This window comes from Scyliorhinus canicula, chromosome 2 (assembly GCF_902713615.1).
Source record: "Scyliorhinus canicula chromosome 2, sScyCan1.1, whole genome shotgun sequence".
Classification (NCBI taxonomy): Eukaryota; Metazoa; Chordata; class Chondrichthyes; order Carcharhiniformes; family Scyliorhinidae; genus Scyliorhinus; species Scyliorhinus canicula.
Window position 1 is genome coordinate 169137295 of NC_052147.1, and position 23449 is coordinate 169160743.

Genomic DNA, 23449 nt, shown 5'->3' on the forward strand with positions numbered 1-23449 from the left:
ATCTCCACAAGAGAGACATACAAGATCCAAGCTGACAAGAAAAGGCATTGCACCTGATCTTGGATTTGATCAGACGCTTGATCATAGCCAAAAGGCCGAGAAGAGATAAGTGAAGATAATTTAATGAATGCATGTCATGTGTTTTCTAATTAGACATCGATACATTTGATGTCAGATATAGAATACATGGTCTGCCTTACCATTTACCCCATTTCCGGTTCACTCCAGCTTTGACAAAGATTAATCCAGACTCAAAACATTTGCTCCCTTCTCTCTCCAGATACAGTCAAACCGGCTGAGATTGTCCAGTATTTTCTGTTTTTGTTCCGCTAGCGTGAAAATTGATTGCCCAGGTTTATTCATACTAAGCTTCCTCATAGGCTATCTTCCAATCACTCCATACTGGGTAAAAGCCAGGTTCCCGGGGTATCATGGAATTTACAGTGCAGAAGGAGGCCATTCGGCCCACCAAGTCTGCACCGGTCCCCAGAAAGAGCACCCCACCCAAGCCCACACCTCCATCCCATCCCCGCAACCCCACCCAATCTTTTTTGGACACCAGGGGCAATTTAGTTTAGTCAATCCACCTAACCTGCACATTGTTGGACTGTGGGAGGCAACCCACGTAGATACGGGGAGAACGTGCACACTCCTCACAGACAGTGACCCAAGCCCGGAATCGAACTTGGAACCCTGGAGCTGTGAAGTAACTGTGCTAACCATTGTGCTACCATGCTGTCCTGGGTAAATTGATGGATGTTCATCTACTTTTAGTCTTTATATTTTTAAGATATTTATTAAAAAGGAGGATGACATGTTTGATAGTGCACGATGCAATGTAGTGATGGGCTGTATCTATATCATTTTCCTGTGCACCAGATAATTTTTGATATTACTGCATTGATGTGGTCAATACTGACTCCACACATAAGCAGAAAGAAAATTTGAAAGTCATCTTGCACTCTTTCAAACAGCCAGCTCTGAATTACTGGATTCTTGGGAGTAAATCCTGCCTGCCTGCTTAATTGTAGCTGTATCTGGGCCAGGGATGAAAACTGAGGAGACACTTTGCCTAATTGTGAAGGGCTTAACAGGGTAGGTGCTCAGAGACCATTTCCCCTAGTTATAGAGTCTTGAACTAGGGATTAGTCTCGGATTATGGCGTCGGACATTTTGGACTGAAATCAGGATAATTGCTTCACGCAAAGAGTGTCTTTGGAGTTTTCTAGACCCAGATGGCAGTGGCTGCTCAGTTGTTCTGTCTCACGAAAATAAAAGATTTATTCGGCTATGCAGAAAGAGTAGGGGAGTGGGACTGTTGAACAGATGACCTCCTCCTGTGCTGTATGATTCTATGATCCTAAAAGTTTACTTTGCTACTGTGGTCTAGGATTACACCAAATGCCTTTAACTCTTTGCTGTAATGCTTCACTGGGTCAGTCATGTGGTTTGCATTGAGAATTCCTGCATACCATAGATTGCACCCTACAACCGGCTGAGCATGGGAAACTGCATAACAGGATATCCCACACTTGGATATAAAGACAATCTGAAAGCTAACCTCCGAGCTTGCACACTGGATCTCAATACATGGGGAGAAAATATCTTGACAGCTCCAAAAGGAGACGTCTCTGGCAGCAAAGAATTTTGATCTTTGAGGAGAACAGTCGAGTGCTTTCCTGACGAGCAAAGCCAATGTCTCCATCCATCCCTCCAACACCGACTTCATATGCAGTATTTGCAATCGGTTATGCAAATTGAGATTTGACTTAACATCACAAACACAAGGCTATCCACCTAGATTTTCAACCAGTCTATTTTTTCATCCATTGAAGCAACATGAGAATCCATCAAAATGCTCTCCCAGTTGAACTATCTTGGCTTCTTTGGTGTATGGAATGTTAGATCCTCCCATGTGACAAGCTCCCAAGCTACAAATCACAGAGGTCTCCTCAAAAGGAGGCTGCAAAAGTGGGACGGAGAGATGTTTCAACAACTTTGTGCAAATCTTAATGTGCAGAATACTAAGAACAGAATATATGAAGGAGCAAATTATTGTCTTTGTAACAATATTTATCTGTAATTTCTTATTCTTTTAGGGCTGGGAGGAATGTCATTGTATTGACATGAATGAGTTTTATGTTGGATTTATTCCGGAACAGGAGAAACAAAGGATTGAAATGTTGGAACCCTTTGATGAGTACGAGGTATATTTAACTGTTTGAATAGTGGAACAGTCTTCAAGTTTTTAACATATATCAATTATCATAGAATCACAGAATAATACAGTGCAGAAGAGGCCCTTCGGCCCATTGAGTCTGCACCGACGCATGAAAAACACCTGCCGTACCTACCTAATCCCATTTGCCACCACTTGGCCCATTGCCTTGAATGTTATGACATGCTAAGTGCTTGTCAAGGTACATTTTAAAGGATGTGAGGCAACCCGCCTCTACCACCCTCCCATTTAGTGCATTCCAGACCATCACCACCCTCTGGGTTGAAAGGGTTTTACTCAAATCCCCCTAAACTATTCCATAATTTCTGGGAAAAATATTCCAAAATGCACATATAAGAAAGAGTTATAATGAATAAACCAATTTTTAAAGCAATATTTCTTCCTGATTTCAAACCAGGAAGTACTTTTTCATCTATTAGGGGCAACATAGGCAGGTGACAGTAAACCTACGCTATTGATCTGCCCTAACTTCAAATCAAATACAGGTACTTATCAATTAACATCTGTAAGTAGATGGATTTGAGGGCGGCAAGGTGGCGCAGTAGTTAGCACTGCTCCAAGGACCCGGGTTTGATCCTGGGTCACTGTCTGTGTGGAGTTTGCACGTTCTCCCTGTGCGTAGGTCTCGCCTTCACAACCCACAGATGTGCAGGATAGATAGATTGACCAAGCTAAATTGCCCTTAATTGGAAACATTTTAAAAATAGTATTTAAAAATGTAGATAGATTTGTTATTAAGGGTTCAAATTCTCCAACTGAGTAATGACTACTAATAATTATGTAAGAAGTCTTACAACACCAGGTTAAAGTCCAACAGGTTTGTTTCGAATCACTAGCTTTCGGAGCACTGCTCCTTCCTCAGGTGAAATTTCACCTGAGGACGGAGCAGTGATCCGAAAGCTAGTGATTCGAAACAAAGCTGTTGGGCTTTAACCTGGTGTTGTAAGACTTCTTACTGTGCTCACCCCAATCCAATGCCGGCATCTACACATCATTAATAATTAAAGCGAATATTTCCTAATATTTTCTCATTTCGCAGTATCTCAATATTTCAAATATTGAAATTAATTTAAGAAATATTTCTTCTCTTCTTCCCCCCCCCCCCACCCAAATTATTCATTTATTATCAAGGAATGGCATCTAAAGTGTTCTCACTATTTAATTCTGAGTGCGTCAAAAGGAGGCCTGAAGTGTCTGTTTCTCCATCCTCCCCCAGGTAAGGTCAGAAAACGTAAACTGAATTAGGTGACTAACTTTATGAACCTAATTTTTTTTTTAGTCTGTTGGTCATTTATTTTTAGATTCACCAGAATTCTAAAAACAGTGATCTTCTGAAAGTTTGTCTGGTCATTCCTAATTTATATTGGTCCAGAAGTCAAACCGTAAGCCAGTGGTTCGCAAACCTTTTGGCACTGTTTAAAGTTCCAACATTTTGCATATCTATAGGCAGTGTTTTTAAATTTAGAGTGCCCAATTATTTTTTTTTCCCCAATTAAGGAGCAATTTAGCATGGCCAATCCACCTAACCTGCACATCTTTGGGTTGTGGGGGTGAAACCCATGCAGACATGGGGAGAATGTGCAAACTCCACACGGACAGTGACCCAGGGCCAGGATTCAAACCCGGGTCCTCAGCGCCGCTAACCACTGTGCTACATGCCGCCTGTGGGCAGTTTCTTTTTTAATTACCCATCCAATAACCGCACGTTTTGTGAATCATTAAAGTTACACATTACAAGTAAACGTGTCCATAATTGTTTTTTTAACTTACCATTAATTTGAGGGCTAAGCTTGTTTGGTAGAGCATACACACTTGAGATTGGGAGAAATATATCATTGAACCAGCTCCTCCACCCCAAGAATCACTCAATTAGCAGTCCCTTTTCCCAATCCCCTTCCCACCAACTCACTCAGCAGTGCCTCTTTTACAGCCACTCCTCCCATAGAATGACTCCAACAGCAGCCCCTCTTCCTAATGCCTTACCTTCACCTCCTTTGTACCTTTGTGACACGACTCCATCAAGGTAATGGCCTCGGCTAGGCAGTCCATGTACGCCCAGCTGTGTGCTGATTTGCAAGTCAAGCAAGCAGCTGTTCCCACTTGGACAGTGTTTTGGCTAGTAGATGATGCTCAGCTTCCCGCTATTCGCTGCTGCTCCAGCCACTGGTTGTTCTTCTCTCATGCTTACTGCGAATAGGCATGACTGCATCTCACTCGTGTATCTATTAGCAGCAAATGTGGGAGAAAACCAGTGTTTGGGGGAGCAGCAGGAAGGAGAATGGCAACGCATGAACCTGAGAATCTAAGACACCTGTGTTTGGGAATCTCTGCATCGCAGAGTGGTGGAGGGGAGGCGAAGGTCAAAAAACATTTCTTATTCATAAAAATCTGCTTATACAGATTTAAGCAAAGGGTACCCCATGAGACATCTGCCGTACCCCAATTTGGGAACTGCCGTAAGCTATTTTTATTCACAACCATTATGACAGGAACATTGGAGTGTTTGCTTTAAGTTTGGTTGGTAACAAACTAGAAAAGATCTTTGTTGCTTAGCCATTTTGACCACATATAGTAAGTCGCCATTTAAATTTGTGGTTGTGTTCCTGAGAATTGTGACTTTCAGTGAATCGTTGATTTGAGAGGAATCCATGTTAAAGCCAGAGTTAGGTTCCTTTGCACATTTCTTGCCTGGATAACCACTGTACCATTTGAAATACAGTATCATGCATGTGCATCACTGTGCATTCCTTGCATGAATAACTTGCAAAATAAATTAAATTGCTGAATATGACATAAATACTATATAAATTCAAATTAGATAACACTAACTCACCTAAGGAAGCCCTGAGTAGCACAACGCTTGTGTCTCAACCTCAACATTCCTCAAACTCAGCTCAAACTTTTTGCTTGCTTTCCTTTCCCACTTTGTATCTCTCTCTCTCTCTCCTTTCCCACTGGATGCCACTCTCTTCTCTTTCCCGCTCTCCACTTTCCCTCTCTCCCCCCTCTCGTTCTCCCCCCTCCAGTTCTCCCCCCTCCAGTTCTCCCCCCTCCCGTTCTCCCCCTCACCTTCCCCTTCCCCTCACCTCACCTTTCCCTTCCCTTCACCTTTCCCTTCCCCTCACTTCCCCTTCCCCTCACTTTCCCCCTTCCCCTCACCTTCCCCTTCCCCTCACCTTCCCCTCCCCTTCTCCCCCTCTTCTCTCCCTCTTCTCCCCCTCCCCTCCTTCTCCCCCTCCCCTTCTCCCCTCCCCTTCTCCCCCTCCCCTTCTCCCCTCCCCTTCTCCCCCTCCCCTTCTCCCCTCCCCTTCTCCCCTCCCCTTCTCCCCCTCCCCTTCTCCCCTCCCCTTCTCCCCCTCCCCTTCTCCCCCTCCCCTTCTCCCCCTCCCCTTCTCCCCTCCCCTTCTCCCCCTCCCCTTCTCCCCCTCCCCTTCTCCCCCTCCCCTTCTCCCCCTCCCCTTCTCCCCCTCCCCTTCTCCCCCTCCCCTTCTCCCCCTCCCCTTCTCCCCTCCCCTTCTCCCCCTCCTCTTCTCCCCCTCCCCTTCTCCCCCCTCCCCTTCTCCCCCCTCCCCTTCTCCTCTCCCCCTCCCCTTCTCCCCCCTCCCCTTCTCCCCCTCCCCTTCTCCCCCTCCCCTTCTCCCCCTCCCCTTCTCCCCCTCCCCTTCTCCCCCCTCCCCCTCCCCTTCTCCCCCTCCCCTCCCCCTTCTCCCCCTCCCCTTCTCCCCCCCTCCCCTTCTCCCCCCTCCCCTTCTCCCCCCTCCCCTTCTCCCCCTCCCCTTCTCCCCCTCCCCTTCTCCCCCTCCCCTTCTCCCTCTCCCCTTCTCCCCCTCCCCTTCTCCCCCCTCCCCTTCTCCCCCCTCCCCGTCTCCCCCTCCCCTTCTCCCCCTCCCCTTCTCCCCCTCCCCTTCTCCCCCTCCCCCTCCCCTTCTCACCCTCCCCTTCTCCCCCTCCCCTTCTCACCCCTCCCCTTCTCCCCCTCCCCTTCTCCCCCTCCCCTTCTCCCCCTCCCCTTCTCCCTCTCCCCTCCCCTTCTCCCCCTCCCCTTCTCCCCCTCCCCTTGTGCCCTGCCCTGCCCCCTCTTCCCCTCTCCCTCTATCCCCCCTCGTGCTCTCGCTCCCTCCCACCCCCTTGTGCTCTTGCTCCCTCCCCCTCTCGCTCTTGCCTCTCCCCCCGCCTTGCGCTATCGCTCCCCCCCCCCCCCCCCCCCCCCCCCCCCCCCTCCTGCTCTCGCCCCCTCCCTCCTGCTCTCGGCAACCCTCCCCCTCGCGTCCCTCCCCTTTCTCCCGATGACAGAGATTTAAGAAAAGTCCTAAAGAGCAATGATGTTAACGGGAAACAACTTTAGGTGGGGTGACTTAAAATGAGGACTTACTGTATAACTGGCAAGCATTCATAAGCTGCCAAGTCATAAAGAGCAATCAGCAATTTTTTTGGCTATGGATGTAAGTCCTTCCTCAAACTAATAGGAACTTGTAATTAAGAGCATTTTCTTAGCTACATTTGCATCAAACATAATAAAGTCACTGACATTAAACTTGTTATTGTATGGCTTTTGCATTACTTTTTCTCCTTTGTTAGGTTGATGGGATGCTTTATTATTCATAGATTATAGTTCTTGTATGGCTCACTTGGTTGATTACCTGTCATTGTTTGTTCTGTTGTTTTGACTCTGGTTTATTCATTGCTTGGTTAGCTCCATTTTCTTTTCTGATCAGGCACTTGTGTTTCTCCATAATGATTCAGTTTTCAGTATTGTCTCTGGTTCCTCCTAAATACTTTATCCATCTCTGATATTACCCGATGGGTTTCGACATAATAAGCCTTTCCCATTGACTGAATTCTGACAGAATATCTTGCTTTCAATTTGTGATGCCTTTTTGTACCTTTTATTATTGAACTGGACCTAAGTGGCTTTTCTGAAGTATAGCTTCTCTTGTACATTACTTTAATAGCTCCATATTCGGAAATCCGCTTTCTGCAAGGAGGAGTATCTCTGTCTCTCTCTCTCTCTTTTTAATAAATTTGTGGCTTTAAACTTAATCTCTCGCAGCAACAACACCTAATCGATACCAGTGCCAGTAGGACCCAGTGCTCCAAGTTGCATATCTGCCAAGATTGAAGGTAGCATCAAATTAATAGATCAGATGTTATTGCAAGAAATAAACACTATAGATGCTTATTTGCTCAAATGTCATGCCATCCTTAATCCCGAATTCTTCAGAGAAAAATCCACATTTATGGATAATGTATTTGTTTTCGAATATATGGTTATGTTTGATTTCAAAAGCCTTGGTGGGGCTGTGGGCATTGTCTTGCTTCTTTTCTGGTTTTCTTCAAGCCTCCTTCAGTCCATGTCTCAATATTATCTGCCCATCCACTTTTTCTTCCCCTTCTTACCCTCAATTGTTGCCAGGTCAGCATCATCAGGTCTTCATTTCCAGTGTCTGTACTTGGCTATCTTCCTATCTCTAACTGTACTTATCAACTAAGCACAATCATAAGGGGCTGGCTTAGCACAGTGGGCTAAATAGCTGACTTGTAATGCAGAATAAGGCAGCAGCGTGGGTTCAATTCCTGTACCGGCCTCCCCGAACAGGTGCCGGAATGTGGCGACTAGGAGCTTTTCACAGTAACTTCATTGAAGCCTACTTGTGACAATAATCGATTATTATTATTATTATTATTATTATTATGGTCAGCAAAATCATGTTTCCTTGTGTTTTCACATTAGGTCAAGATATTTGGTTTACAATGTGCTTTTTAAAAAGTGAATTATGTCCAATTTTTTTATACACGGCCAGAAATAAATCAGTTTCAAATTGCAAAAAGAAAAATTTGAATTCATGAGCAGCAGTGTAGCTTGGAGAAGTTTCTATTCTAGATCAGTACGTGCAGTAGAAATAATATATTTTGTGAACACTGGTAAAACTCTTTTTTTCAAATTTGAATATATGCTGCAAAGAGACATGCTACCGAAGCTGTACCAAGGTTACTCATTTGGAAGAAATTGCAAGAATACCAAATCTCAAAGGCAACAATAATTTATACTGTATCAAGAGAGGGTGCCAATTAGTTGACAAGTGGAGTCTGATTAGTAGAGATATTCCCATGGAGAATACAACAGGTAACGGTTAACTACTAAGCTTTTGTTTAAATTCAAATCAGTCAAGTCACCTCTGATCGGTCAAGACATTACCATAGGGAATGAACAAGGAAAGTACCTGTCTTTCAAACCTTTGTTTAGTTAAAAAAAGGTGCAATGCGTGGATGTGTTTTTCTGTTTGAAAAGGACAGGGACCTGTGTGTGAATATATGTAGCTGCTTGGACATAAGAATGAGCTACAGTGCTATAGGCCATGCCGTAGACTGCATGTCCAATGACTGGTGGCTTGTGCCTTAAGCTGTCCACGACAGGTAAAATACTGACCATTCTCAACCAGCCTATGCTTGCAAGACTCAACCTAGTGTCCAACATTAAATGTAATTCTGAAATTGGACATTTATTTAAACAATCCTTTTTTATATAAATTTAGAGTACCCAATGTTTTTTTTTCCCCAAGTAAGGGGCAATTTAGCGTGGCTAATCCACCTACCCAGCATATCTTTGGGTTGTGGGGGTGAGACCCACGTAGACATGGGGAGAATATGCAAAACCCACACGGACAGTGACCCGGGGCCGGGATCTACCCGGGTCCTCAGCGCTTTGAGGCAGCAGTGCTAACCACTGAGCCACCATGCCGCCCACTACTAAATAATCATGATTGTGCTAAGAATTACACTAAGAGCCAGTTTAAGATTATCAATCAGGTTTGCAGTGTGTCTCACTTAGCTGTGGTAGAAGCTGCACTTATTAGTACGCAGGGCCCTGTCCTTTGCAAATAGAAAGAATATATGTCCACACATTGTGCCTTTTTCAACTAAACAAAAGCTTGGATGACAGCCATTCCCTGGTTCATTCCTGACCAATCAGTCTACTTGCCAACCAATCAGCACCCTCTTCATACAGTATAAATTGTTGTTCCCTTTGAGATTTCGTATTCTTTCAATTCTGACTTGACAAGTGTAAGACAAAAAGTTTTGACAACATGTTTCTTTTTTCAGCAATTCTCAAGTTTTGTACTGCCAAGCGACAATTTAAATTGGAATATATATTTTCTCTCAACAGGCTTCCATTTAAAAAAAATAGACACTCTTAATCCATTACAGATCACTGTATCTCTGTGTGAGACAGAAACAGAGAATCCGCTTCTGAGGAGGTTTGCCCATTGTTCTTCGCATATTGCCCCGAATATAATTCTTATCAGTGGAGGATTTGGTAGCAGAGATGGCCAGCATGGACGCCTCAAGGATGTATCACTGATGATTAAAAATGGACCAGTTTGGAAATGTAGCTCTGTTAGAGATCAGGGATCAGTCCATTTGTTGAGTAAGTTTAAAAATAGTGGCGGTAATTGAATATTGACTAAAATGTAGCTAACTTTTGAATTTCTGCTGTCTTGCATAATGTGGCACACTCCATATTGCCACACTGAATGCTCCCTCCTTCCACCCTCCCGCACTCTGCTAAATATTAACGGTTGGTTGGTATCTTATTAGTGAAGAAGTAAGAAGCATTGCCAATCTATATTTTTCCCATTTCTTTCAATTTTCTTCTGAAAGTGGTAATTAATGTTGGGGTACAGCTGTGCTTCCTTTACCATGTCCATCTTTGTAGTATAATTTATTGTGCAGCTCTAATGTGAGATTAAAGGGGTTTGCTGTGGTATGTGTATTTGTCATGCAGAATTTCAGCCACTAAATTTCCCTTTTTGGCTTCCAATTGGTTTCTTTCCAAATCTGATTCAGATTTTGTCTATGATTCAGACTATGGTCAAATTCAAATTGGATTAATCCCTGGCGATCCCCTAGTTTCTTCTACAGACAGGAGGGGATTAATTTTTTATTTTATAAATTTAGAGTACCCAATTCATTTTTTTCAATTAAGGGGCTATTTAGCGTGGCCAATCCACCTATGCTGCACATCTTTAGGTTTAGGGGGTGAAACCCACGCAAACATGGGGAGAATGTGCAAACTCCACACGGACAGTGACCCAGAGCTGGATTTGAACCTGGGACCTCGCGCCGTGAGGCGGCAGTGCCACCGTGCTGCCTGGAGGGGATTAATTGAAACAGTTTAGATTTCTCCACTCTCAACTCTCAAACCTGTCCGTAAACAGAAAGGTATGTTTGATTTTCCCCTTTATAAGTGGTGGCGTATTTTCCACAACCCTTCAGTTTTGGAATGATCCAATCCTTGAATAATAAGCACACAGCAAACCATGAGGTAAAGTAAAATAAAAGGGTTGGTTTATTTTGCACGCACACAAAATGAAGGAAGAGGTTTGGCAACAACCACCCTTTTTGTCTTCATACAATAAAAGAAGGAAACAGGAAAGAAAGGTATTCAGGGCAGAGACCCATGATAAAAATAAGAATGAAGATGCCAAGTGAGTCCAAACCCAGTAAATCAGTGTCCAATTAAGGTTCTTACAGGTGGCTTTGTTTGGCAGAATTCCTTATCCTTGGTTCAAAGAACTCAGTTGCAGATTGTGCCTGTTGAGGTGCAGCAAAGTGTTCTTGTATCCTGGAAATTAGTTCACTCTGCAGGCAAAATGCAGGATTCTTTCTGGAGTACAGACTTGGAGAAAGAGGGAGGTCATAGAATCATAGAATTTACAGTGCAGCAGGCCAAAGGCAGCCTGCTCACCTCGTGTCAGGTTTCACTTCAGAGGTTCAAACAGCTCCAGTCCTGGTCATGTGATAGTGTGGTTTTGGGTTAAGTAGTCAGCTAGTGAGGCTCCTTGTTGAAACCCATTGTGTTTTGAGCAAATAACTGTGGATCCATTATCGCAATGATGGAAATCAGGGGTCACATATAGCTTTACCTTTATCCATAGCTGGTTGGTGCATATGTCTCGTCTGCCAATCCATTGTGTTGGCTTGGCTGCAGTGTTTATAAAATGCGAGGAATGTTACATTCCACGGATTTGATTAATTATCCTTTATCCGTGTTTACACTGCTCCGAAACTTCGTGACAGCCCTTGACATCAAGGCAGCATTTGACTGAGTATGGCATCAAGGTGCCCTAGCTAAACTGGAGTCAATGGGGATCGGGGGGGACTCTCCACTGGTTGGAGTTGTACCTAGCACAAAGGAAGATAGTTGTGATTGGAGATCAATCATCTCAGCTCCAGGACATCACCTCAGGAGTTCCTCGGGGTAGTGTCCTAGACCCAATGATCTTCAGCCGCTTCATCAATAACCTTCCTTCCATCATAAGGTCAGAAGTGGGGATGTTTATGGATGACTGCACAATGGTCAGTACCATTTTCAACTTCTCAGACAATGAAGCAGTCCATGTCCAAATGCAGCAAGCAAGACCTGGCTTGGGCTGACAAGTGGCAAGTTACATTCATGCCACACAAGTGTCAGGCAATGACATCTCCTACAAGAGAGGATCTAACCACTGCCCCTTGACATTCAGTGGCATTACCATCTCTGAATCCCCCACTATCAACATCATAGTTTGATCAGAAACTGAACTGGACTAACCATATTAATACTATGGCTACCAGGGCAGGTCAAAGACTAGGAATCCTACGGCGAGTAACTCACTTCCTGACCCTGCAAATCATGTCCACCATCTACAAGGCACAAGTCAGGCATGTATTGGAACACACTCCACTTGCCTGGCTGAGTGTGCAGCTCCAACACTCAAGAAGCTTGACACTATCCAGGACAGTGCAATCCACTTGATTGCTCCCCCTTCCACAGGGCCCGATTCTCCGCCCCCCACGACGGGTCAGAGAATAGCGGGAGGGCCTTCCCGACATTTTTCCCGCCCTCCCGCTATTCTCTCCCCCCCCCCCCCCCCCCCCCCCCCCGCCCAACTCCCGACACGAATCACTGCCGCCGTTTTTTTACGGCCGGCAGCGATTCACAGCTGTTCGATGGGCCGAAGTCCCAGCCCTTTACGCTGTTTTTACGAACGGCAAACACACCTGGTCTGGCCGTTCGTAAAAACGGCGGGAACAACTCGCTTTTTATAACCATGGCACCGATTGGCACGGCAGTACCACGGCCGTGCCAAGGGTGCCATGGGCCCGCGATCGGTGGGCACCGATCGCGGGCAGCGGGCCCGATGCCCGCGCACTATTTGTCCTTCCGCCGCCCCGCAGTATCCATTCGCGGGGCGGCTGAGGGGCATCCCGGCCCGCGCATGCGCGGGTTTCGCACAAATACGCGATGACGTCATCCGCGCATGCGCGGGTTGGAGTCTTCCAATCCGCGCATGCGCGGCTGACGTCATATGACGCGTCAGCCGGCGCTAACTCCGGCAAGCGGGCTTAACGAAATTCGTTAAGCTCGTGATGCCGGAGCTTGCGGCGTCGGGCTGCTAGCCCCGACCGGGGACCAGAATCGGTTCCCGGTCGGGAAGGGGCGCGCTGGCGTCAAACCCGGGCGGGTTTGACGCCAGCCTTACGATTTCTCCCGTTTTGGGAGAATCGCGCCCACAAACTTTCAAATGCTCCACCACCGAACAGTGGCAGCCTCGTGTATCATCTACAAGATGCACTGCAGTAACTCACCAAGGTTCCTTAGACAGCACCTTCCAAACCCAGGGCAACTACCATCTAGATGGTCAAGAGCAGTACATACCTGGGAATCCCACCACCTGGAGTTTCTCTCCAAGTCACTCACCATCCTGACTTGGAAATATATCTCTGCTCCTCCACTATCACTGGGGCAACATCCTGGAACTCCCTCCTAATACCACAGTGGGTGTACCTACACCTCAAGGACTGTGGTGGTTCAAGAAGGCAACTAACCACCACCTTCCGAAGGGCAACTATAGATGGGGAGTTAATGTTGGCCTAATCAACGACACCCACATCCTGTAACTGAATGGGAAAAAAACTACCATCATGTAGTTAGCAGCAGCCATATTATCACTCCAGCCATTTGTCCATTTTTTAAAAACAATTATCGTATGAAGTAGCCAGTCTGACGTTAGATGCATATATTTTCTTTCCCGTCTCCTGGATGTGGGACACAATTTAAAAATTAGGACAACACCAGTTTCTCAAAGCCTTTAACACAAGGCAAGGAGTGGTAGCAGGCTGCCTATACCATCCTTTCAGTCATAGATATGTTATGACAGGCCATGAGATGATGAGGATGGGAAAGTGTGTGTCTGTGTCAAACCCGGGTGGGCTTAGATGAACCATCCTGATCATGCTAAGACTTTATGGTGCATGTATAGAGCCTGCTTTGAAAAGGTTTACTGAATATTCATGGAATCTGTAATCTATTCAACTTGGTTAATATCAGGCTTGTGTTTTTAAATTTTTTAGCTGAACGAATGTTTCACAGCATGACTGCACTTTGTGACAAACGTTGTATAATATTTGGTGGCCGCACATCTCCACTAAAGCCGGTCACAAGTCTTCTTTGTTTAAACTGTGACACGAGTGATGGTGCCATCTCCAGCATTGGCTTGTCGGTAAAGGAGATAGAATGCAATGGCGATGTGCCATTACCGCGCTGGCGCCACTCAGCAACAGAAGTAATTTACAAAGGTAAAAATAATAGATCAGAAAATCATTATACTATATAAAAGTTTCTATTAAGACAAAATTGTAATAAAGGATTTAATGTAATTTCTGACTTAGTTCCAATTTCTAGCATCATAAATGCCAATAAAATGGAGAAATTGCTGGCTTTGACTATGAAAATTTAATTGCAACATCATATTTGGTCATTTGGCATCTTTCTGCATGGGCATAATCTTGAGGTTGAAATTTATCCTGATTCTGTGGTGGAGCTGCAAGTTGAATGGGAGTTGCAGAGCATCAAAAGTAAAGTCTCAGAGATACTACACCAAAAAAAATCAGATTTTAATTTCCTCAGTAAATGCTATGAACTGATGTGGATATTTGTATTTCATTTCCATTTTGTTCTGTAATTGAAAAAAAGTTCAGTCAAGGTACTCAGTGATAGTTTAGTTTCAGTGTCAATTGGAGTTGAGATTCAATTTGCTGAGGATTCATTAGTTCACTACCGACCGGTGTTACCAGATGGCCTCTAGATTTTGCACTTGACTTTAATTTTTGATAGCATTTTGGAAAGAATGAAACAGAAGCCAGATACAACCATTGTTTAGAACTGCCGTGTTTTATGACTAATTGGAGATTATTACTTTTTTTCAAAAAGGTCTGAAGTATCTGTTTATTTATGGTGGTCGAAATCCCAGAGAATTGGTACTAAATGATTGGCATTTCCTTAACCTGGAAGACTACAGCTGGGCAGATGTAAGTGATTATTGTTTAAAACATACTTAACATATTGTACCTACCTGGGTGTTTCATTATTCCCTATTTTTCCAGCTATTTCAAATATTTTTCCAGTGTTCTCTTAAATGATGGTGGTTTGTGCAACAACTACTCCTTCTAGCCCTTTGTGTAAACAGATTTTTCCTGACATGTCATTCTAACGTTGATAATTTTTAAATGGATGTCATCAACGAGTCCTCAACCAGGTGAAGTTTTTTCTCTATTCATTCTATCAAAACTCTCTGTAATTTAAAAAACCTTTATTCAGGCTCCTCTCCACCTTCTATACTCCAATAGAAATAACCCCAGCATCTCCACATATGAATTAGGCCTCTCGGCCCTTCGAACCTGCTCTGCCATTCGATAAGATCATGGCTGATCTGATTGTGAGTTCAACTGCACGTTACCACCTACGCCCAATAAGCTTTCATCCCCTTGCTTATCAAGAATCTCTCTCTACCTCTGTCTTAAAAAATATTCAAAAACTATTTCCGCTGACTTTGAAAAAAGACTTTGAACTCTCTGAGGTAAATATTTCCCCTCATCTGAATCAGATGGTTCATAAGGGAGGCGAAAAAGCACATTCAAGAAGCAAAGCGGGATTTTGAGAAAAGACTGGCAGCCAACATAAAGGGGAATTCCAAAGTCTTCATAGGCATAAAAATTATAAAGGGGTGATAAAAGGAGGATTAAAAGGTGGATCGATTAGGGACCTTAAACAACATTTCGCATGGAGGATGGGGTAATGCCTTGGGTATTAAATGAATACTTTGCACCTGTCTTTACCAAGGAGGAAGATGCTACCGAGGACATAGTGAGACGAGAAAACTCTGTCCCCAGAAGGGTTTAAAATTGATGAGTTAAAAAATTTGTTGGTACCTAAATTGACAAGGCACCAGGACCGGATGAGATGCTTCCAAGGATATTGAAGGAAGTGAGAATGGAAATTGCAGGGGTGCTCGCCATAATCTTTCAGTCTTCTCTAGATTCAAGGAATATGCCAGAGGATTGGAGAATTGCAAATGTTACACCCTTGTTCAAAAAAGATTGTAAGGAAAGTCCCAGTAATTACAGATCAATCATTTTAACATCAGTGGTGCACAAGTTTCAAGAAATTTTTCAGGATAGAATTAGTAGTCACACGGAAAGATGTAGGGTTGATTAAGAAAAGCCAGCATGGATTTCTAAAGGGGAAATCGTGTTTAACTAACTTGGGATTTTTTGAGGAGGTAATGGAAAGAGTCAATGAGGGTAATGCTGTTGATGTGATGCACATGGACTTTCAGAAGGCACTTGATACAGTGCCACAAAATAGACTTGCAACCCTTGCTTTTCCTGACAATATATTAATGATCTATTCTAGACCTTGGTGTGCAGGGATAATTTGTTTGCAGATGACAAGCAAATTGGAAGTATTAGAAACTATGAAGAGGAGAATGTAGAACTTCAAAAGGACATAGACAAATTGGTGGAGTGGGCAAACAGGTGGCAGATGATGTTCAATGCGGCAAAGTGTGAGATGATGCATTTTGATATGAAAAATATGGAGAGACAATATAAAATAAGGGGTAAAATTCTGAATACAGTAGCAGAGGAACCTAGGGCGACACAGCAGCACATGTTTAGCACTGCTGCCTCACAGTACCAGGGATTAGGGTTCGATACCAACCGTGGGTGCCTTTGTGGAGTTTGCGGGTCATCTCCATATCTGCATGGATTTCCTCCGGGTGCTCCGGTTTCCTCCCACAGTCCAAAAGATATGCAGGTTATGTGGATTGGCCATGCTAAATTGCCCCTTAGTGATGATCGATGCACAGGACTATGGGAGGGGGGGGGGGGGGGGGGGGGGAGTGGACTTAGGCAGAGTGCTCTTTCGGAAGGTTGGTGCAGACCTGATGGGCTGAATAGCTCCTGCACTCGGGATTTTATATGTGCATAGATCACTGAAGGTGGCAGGACATTTAATAAAGCATATCGTATTCTGGGCTTTATTAATAGGGACATAGAGTACAAGAGCAAGGAGATTATGCTGAGTTTATACAAGACACTAGTTCGACCTCGACTGGAATATTGTGTACAGTTCTTGGTGGCACACTATAGGAAAGATGTGAACGCATTGGAGAGAGTGCAGAAGAGGTTTACAAGAATGATTCCAGGGATGAGATCTTCAGTTATGAGGATAGATTGGAGAGGTTGGGAATGTTCTCCTTGGAGAGAGGAGATTTGATAGAGATGTTCAAAATTCTGAGGGGTCTGGACAGAGTAGATAGGGAGAAATTGTTCCCGCTCATAAAAGGATCGAGAATGAGAGGGCACAGATTTAAAGGCATTTTCAAAAAAAGCAAATGACAAAAGAAGTAAAGAAAAGATTATTTCGCACAGTGTGGTTCAGGTCTGGAATGCGCTGCCTGGAATTATAGTGGAGGCAGTTCAATCGAGCTTTCAAGAGGGTATTAGATGATCATTTGAATAGAAACACTCCTGTGCAGGGATATGAGGAAAAGATAGGGGAATGGCATTCAGTCATGATGCTCATTTGGAGAGCTGGTGCAGACACAATGGGCGAAATGGCCTCCTTCTGTGCCATAAGAATTCTGTGTTTAAATGGGCAACCCATTATGTTTAAACAATGTCCTCCTGGTTCTAGAGTCTCCCATAAGAGGCAACATCCTTTCCACATCCACCCTGGAAAGACTCCTCACGCTCTTATGTTTCAATAAAGTCACTTCTTACTATTTTAAACTCCAGTAGATACAAGCCTAGTCTGTTCAGCCTTTCCTCATAAGGCAACCTGCCCATTCCAGTTATTAGTCTGGTAAACCTTCAAACTGTTTCCAATGTATTTACATCCTTCCTTAAATCACCAGTGTTTTTCAAGCTTTTTTTACGGGGACCCATTTTTACCAACCGGGCAACATTGGCGACCCGCGCCGACCAACCAACTCGGCCTGTGCCGGCCGACCTATGCGGCCTGCGCCAGCCGACCTACGAGGCCCACCATTTTGTCTTTCTTTTAATGCGAGAGGTGAGCCTGCTGGGTCCTCATGATGGCACTCCAATCAGGTTCACAGGAGAAGAGGGCTATGCACATATCGGGTGCACGATTCAGCTGGTTCCTTTGTGCCGCCTTAATCTTTGTGAGGACGGAAAATCCAACCTCGTACATGTACGTCGTTGTGAAGGGCAAAAGCAACAAAATGCTTGTTTTACTCAGCTCTGGATACGCCTTGGAGACGCTACTCCAGAATACTGACGGTTTCATTGACTAGTGCCATGTTTTTATTGTGCTGTCAAAGCTGAGGCGCAGAAGTTCAGTCAACTTAATTTGGAGTCAGGCTTGCCAATCCATTTATTGTTACCTCACTAATGCTGTTTTCTTCAATGTGTCGTATGTAATTACATGTAGTAATGCGGATGTGGAGATATGGAGATGGCCCGCAAACTCCACAGTCACCCAAGGTTGGAATCGAACCCTGATCCCTGGTACTGTGAGGCAGCAGTGCTAAACATGTGCTGCTGTGTCGCCCTAGGTTCCTCTGCTACTGTACTCCGAATTTTACCCCTTATTTTATATTGTCTCTTCATATTTTTCATACCAAAATGCATCATCTCACACTTCGCCGCATTGAATCACTGTACTACATGAAATTACATGTAGTAATTTTAGATTTGCATTCGCAATTGCCAAACTTTCAATGAGTTTTGGAAAGCTGCGATTTCTTCATAGTGCCGAAAGCAATCCTCATTCCCTTGCAATTTGAGGTTCAGTTCTTTTAGAATTGAAAAGATGTCTGCAAGGTAAGACATAGTTGACATCCAAGTTTCATCAGGAAACGAATCAACCAGAGAGGACAATTCCTCGAGGAGGAAAACGTGAATTTCGTACCTCAGTTCGTAAACTCTGAGTAGCTCCCCTGTTGACTGATCATTCCAATAACTCGTCAAGCGGATGAAGTCCACCGTCATAGGGATTGACTGGTCACTGTTTCGATTCAATGCTTTAATGAAGTCTAAAAGGTCAGTAAAAAACTTAAAAGCCACTCTTCAGTACACAGAGGGCAACAATGTATAATAATAATCTTTATTGTCACAAGTAGGCTTACATTAAGTTACTGATGTGATGATTTCCCATGTGTTTCATTATATCCCTTGCCAAATGTTCAGTTTTGTCCATGATTAAACCATGAGGAATATATACTCTCTCCAGATCATTTGAGTAATGTTAAGGGATGCAAAACAGATCGAGGTCATAGCCTTGTTCATCATCGGTGATCACCACGCAATCAGCCGCCGGCATGCCATGATTACACTTTGACCCCGGGTTCAGGTCCCAACACTCCCAGGCCACATGTGCACTGATGAGCGGACATGCATGCAAAGTGCACTTGCATTTTTTTAGCTGGTCGCGGCCGCTATTTGTAAAGCCTCTCGCAGCTGGCCTTGTTAAAGCCGGCTGCTGCGGCTGTTGTGTGTGAACTCCCGCAATCAGGAACACCATGATGAACGGCTCTGCGACCCCCACTTTGAAAATGCCTGCTGTACATAGTACTCCAGATATGGTCTCTCTGGTGCTCTGTACCTACTTTTGTATTGAATTTATTTTGCAATAAACAACAATATTCTATTATTTTTCCTAATTACGCCTTTACCCACATATAAAACCTTTGTGATTCACGCACTAGGACACCCAGATCCCTCTGCATCTCAGAGCTCCAATCACCATTTAGATAATATACTTTTTTATTCTTCCTGCCAAAATGGACAATTTCACATTTTTCCACATTATACCCTATTTGCTAGATCTTTGCATACCCACTTAATCTATCTAAGTCCCCTTGTAGCCTTCTTATGTCCTCTTCACAACTTAATTTCCTACCTATCTTTGTATCATCAACACATATAGTAACCATACTTTTGGTTCCTATTGTAAAATGTTAAAGCCCCAACACTGATTCTTGTGGTACGCCACTCGTTACATTTTGACAACCATAGGAATCCACTCCATTACTATTCTATGCCAGTTTTGAATTGAAGGATACTTATAACTGATCCAGGAACAGCAATTTTTTTTTCCAAGCTCGGAGTTAGGATATTATCCAACCTTTTTTCATTAAAATCAATAATTCTCCTATCTGGAAGACCCAGAATTAAATTCTAAGACCCTGCCAAATATCCTCTCAAGCTCCTTAACCACACCAGACCGATTGGATTGAATCTTGACACAGGTCCATATGCAATGTATATAATCACCATCGACTACCAAGGACTTGGGTACATCAGCGACATAGCAGGAGCAAACCTGTGACTCAAACTCGGTATGCTGTGCAAAGGCCGCAGTATCTTGAACCGAGTCTTCTTCCTTCTATGGCAAGCCGGAACTATATTGGCATAATTCCATATACTAGCCCATGTCTCCTCATCAATATTAGTTGCCAAGTATCTTTTCCTAGACTGCAAGGTACCCAATATACTAGCACAGGATCTAGAACACTAGGTACCATAAAACTTACTAATTAACTGTTTAGGCTCCACAGAAATCAGGATTTTATTCCACCGGGGAAGTAGAGTCAAGATGTAAAGTGTCTTCCTAAGGATAAAGTCCTTTTAAGTTGCAAATACTTTAAAAAGGAGTGTCTTGGAATGTCAAATTGTTGTCATAGCTGCTGCAAGGATCACAAGGAGGCACCACTAGACATATCTCCCAGGAGACTCAAGGAGGATTCTAACTCCTCCCACCTTTCTCTCTTCACCAGTGGGAAAGGCAACCCATTTAAAAACTTTGCCTCTAGGGGCACCAAAGTTGCATGAAGTATGCCTGATACCAGAACTCCAGGAGAATCAGGGGGCAGAGGTGAATGTAGTGGCCATCAATATGGAGAATGTTCTGGGGAAACTGAAAAGTCTGAAGGTGGATAAATCACCTGGACCGGATAGCTTGCACCCCAGGGTTCTAAAGGAGATAGCTGAGGAGATTGTGGAGGCATTGGTGGTGATCTTTCAGAAATCACTGGAGGCAGGGAGGGTTCTAGTGAACTGGAAAATGGCTAATGTAATATCCCTGCTTAAGAAGGGAGGGAGGCAAAAAAATGGGAAATTATAGGCCGGTTAGCCTGGCTTCGGTCATTGATAAGATTTTAGAGCCCAGTATTAAAGATGAGAATGTGGTGTACTTGAAAGTGCATGATAAAATAGGACTGAGTCACCACAGCTTCTTCAAGTGAGGTCATGTCTGACAAATCTGTTAGAATTCTTTGAGAAAGTAACAAGGAAGTTAGATAAAGGGGAACCTGTGGACGTGATTTATTTAGATTTCCAGAAAGCCTTTGACAAGATGTCTCATAGGAGGCTGTTAAATAAGTTAAGAGCCCATGGTGTAAAGGGTAAGATCTTGACAGGAATAGAGGATTGGCTGACTGGCAGAATGTGGTGATAAAGGGGTCTTTTTCAGGATGGCAGCCGGTGAATAGTGGTGTGCCTCAGGGGTCTGTGCTGGGACCACAACTTTTCACATATACATTAATGATCTGGAAGAAGGAACTCAGGGCACTGTTGCTAGGTTTGCAGATGATACAAAGATCTGTAGAGGGACAGGTAGTATTGTGGAAGTAGGCGGGCTGCAGAAGGACTTGGACAAGCTAGGAGAATGGGCAAAGAAGTGGCAGATGGGATACAGTGTAGAAAAGTGAGAGGTTATGCACTTTGGAAGGAAGAATGGAGGCATAGACTATTTTATAAATGGAGAGATGCTTAGGAAATCAGAAGCACAAATGGACTTTGTAGTCCTAGTTCAAGATTCTCCAGGTTCAGTCGGCAGTTAGGAAGGCAAATGTAACATCAGCATTCATGTTGAGAGGGCTAGAGTACAAGAGCAGGGATGTGCTTCTGAGGCTGTATAAGGCTCGGGTCAGACTGTTGTGAGCAGTTTTGGATCTCGTATCAAAGGAAGGATGTGCTGGTTTGGAGATGGCCTGGGGAAGAATAATCCCTGGAATGAAGAGCTTGTCATAATGAGGAGCAGTTGAGAACTCTGGGTCTGTACTTGGAATTTGGAAGGATGAGGGGGGATCTTATTGAAAAAGGATACTGCGAGGCTTGGATAGAGTGGAAGTGGAGAGGATGTTTCCACTCGGAAAAACTAGAACCTGAGGGCACAGTCTCAGACTAAAGGGATGATCCTTTAAAACAGAGATGGGGACGAATTTGACAAAGCTTTGACAAAGAGTCATCGGACTCGAAACGTTAGCTCTTTTCTCTCCCTACAGATGCTGCCAGACCTGCTGAGATTTTCCAGCATTTTCTCTTTCATTTCAGATTCCAGCATCTGCAGTAATTTGCTTTTATAAGGATGAGGGAAAGTAGATGCTTTTAAAGTTCTAGATGTAAATGCTGGAAGTCTTGTGAATAAGTTGGGAAACATTTGAGACCTTTGCTGGAGAGGGAGACTTAATTATGAGCATCACAGGACCTGGTTTAACAGTGGGTTGGGTATATGGATGTGGATACACATTACTTTGCAGTGATAGGAAAAAGCAGTGGGATGTGCAGCCTTTTATGTGAAGCACAACTTGATTATAGCAGTGATAGGTTTATCTATTCTGAGGACAGAAAAGATGGAAACCCCATCGATATGGATGAGTTGCATGAGTGCAAGAAATTTGCCATGATACAAGACACAATGAATTTTTCTGTGGAACCTACATGACCAAAGGGGCTGTTGGAATTGTGGAGGTAGTAGAGCAGGTCATAGTCAGGGGCAGCAGGTAGCACAGTGGATAGCACTGTTGCTTTACAGCTCCAGGGTCCCAGGTTCGATTCCCGGCTTGGGTCACTGTCTGTGCGGAGTCTGCACGTTCTCCCTGTGTATGCGTGGGTTTTCGCCAGGTGATCCGGTTTCCTCCCACAGCCCAAAGATGTGCAGTTTAGGTGGATTGGCCATGGGTAAATTGCCCTTGATGTCCAAAACAAAAAAGTTAAGTGGGGTTGCTGGGTTCCGGGGAAAGGGTGGATATGTGGGCTGAAGTAGGGTGCTCTTTCCAAAAGCCGGTGCAAACTCGATTGGCCCAATGGCCTCCTGCACTGTAAATTCTATCATTCTAGGATTATGATGAGGTAGAGTACAAGCTTATAATGATATATTGAGAGTAAACTAAGAAAATGCAATTTTAGAAATGCAGATTTTAAGTTACTGAGGAATGAGCTAAAGTAACTGGATTGGAGAGCACTATTAGAGAGATGGGGTTCAAGAAAAATAGACTAGGGGCTAGATTACCCATTCCCGGCCACGTGTTTTTCAGCCGTACATCGTTCGCTGGCGACGAGATTCTCTGTTCCTGCCGCTTGTCAATGGGATTTCTCATTAAATCCGCCCCACGCCACCAGGAAACCCGCAGGCAGATGTGTGCTGTGAGCAGGAAGAGAGAATCCCAATGGCCAGAGAATTCCGGCCCAGGTTTAGAATTCAAAATGTGAAAAGTCCTGCATTCAGCAAGATAGTGCGCTTCTTTGGAGAAAATAGGCTACTCACTTTTGCAGGACCGAACCTTTCACCAGGACCGAAAAAAATAGTACGAACAGTATTTAAGAAAAAGCAGAACCTTTTCCTGTTTTCCATTTGAACACGACTACCCATTTTCCTTCCTTGTGGGTGTACTGTTGTCCCTTCTTTCCCATTTGTCATGCTCCTTCTTAAATCCTAGCCATGTAATTTCCCCAATTCTAATGAAGCATCTAAGCAAGTCTTTCTATCATTTCTTCTTAGATATTCAACATCTGCAGTTGCATTGCTTTTTATTGATCCTGTTTAGAAATAGTATATACATAGAACAGATTTCACCATTC

At 44.1% G+C, this 23449-nt stretch overlaps 1 protein-coding gene across 4 annotated transcripts in view; it reads left to right on the forward strand.

Annotated features, from left to right (window-relative positions):
- lcmt2 (leucine carboxyl methyltransferase 2) overlaps positions 1-23449 on the forward strand; it is an 87911-nt gene that overhangs the window by 13834 nt on the left and 50628 nt on the right. For 3 of the 4 annotated variants that reach the window (XM_038789003.1, XM_038789001.1, XM_038788999.1), the window contains exons 7-11: positions 2100-2207; positions 3371-3455; positions 9405-9665; positions 13634-13858; positions 14493-14590. In XM_038789003.1, the coding sequence (XP_038644931.1) occupies positions 2100-2207; positions 3371-3455; positions 9405-9665; positions 13634-13858; positions 14493-14590 (777 nt within the window). The remainder of the gene's footprint in view (positions 1-2099; positions 2208-3370; positions 3456-9404; positions 9666-13633; positions 13859-14492; positions 14591-23449) is intronic. The other variant, XM_038789002.1, reaches the window with a different exon arrangement.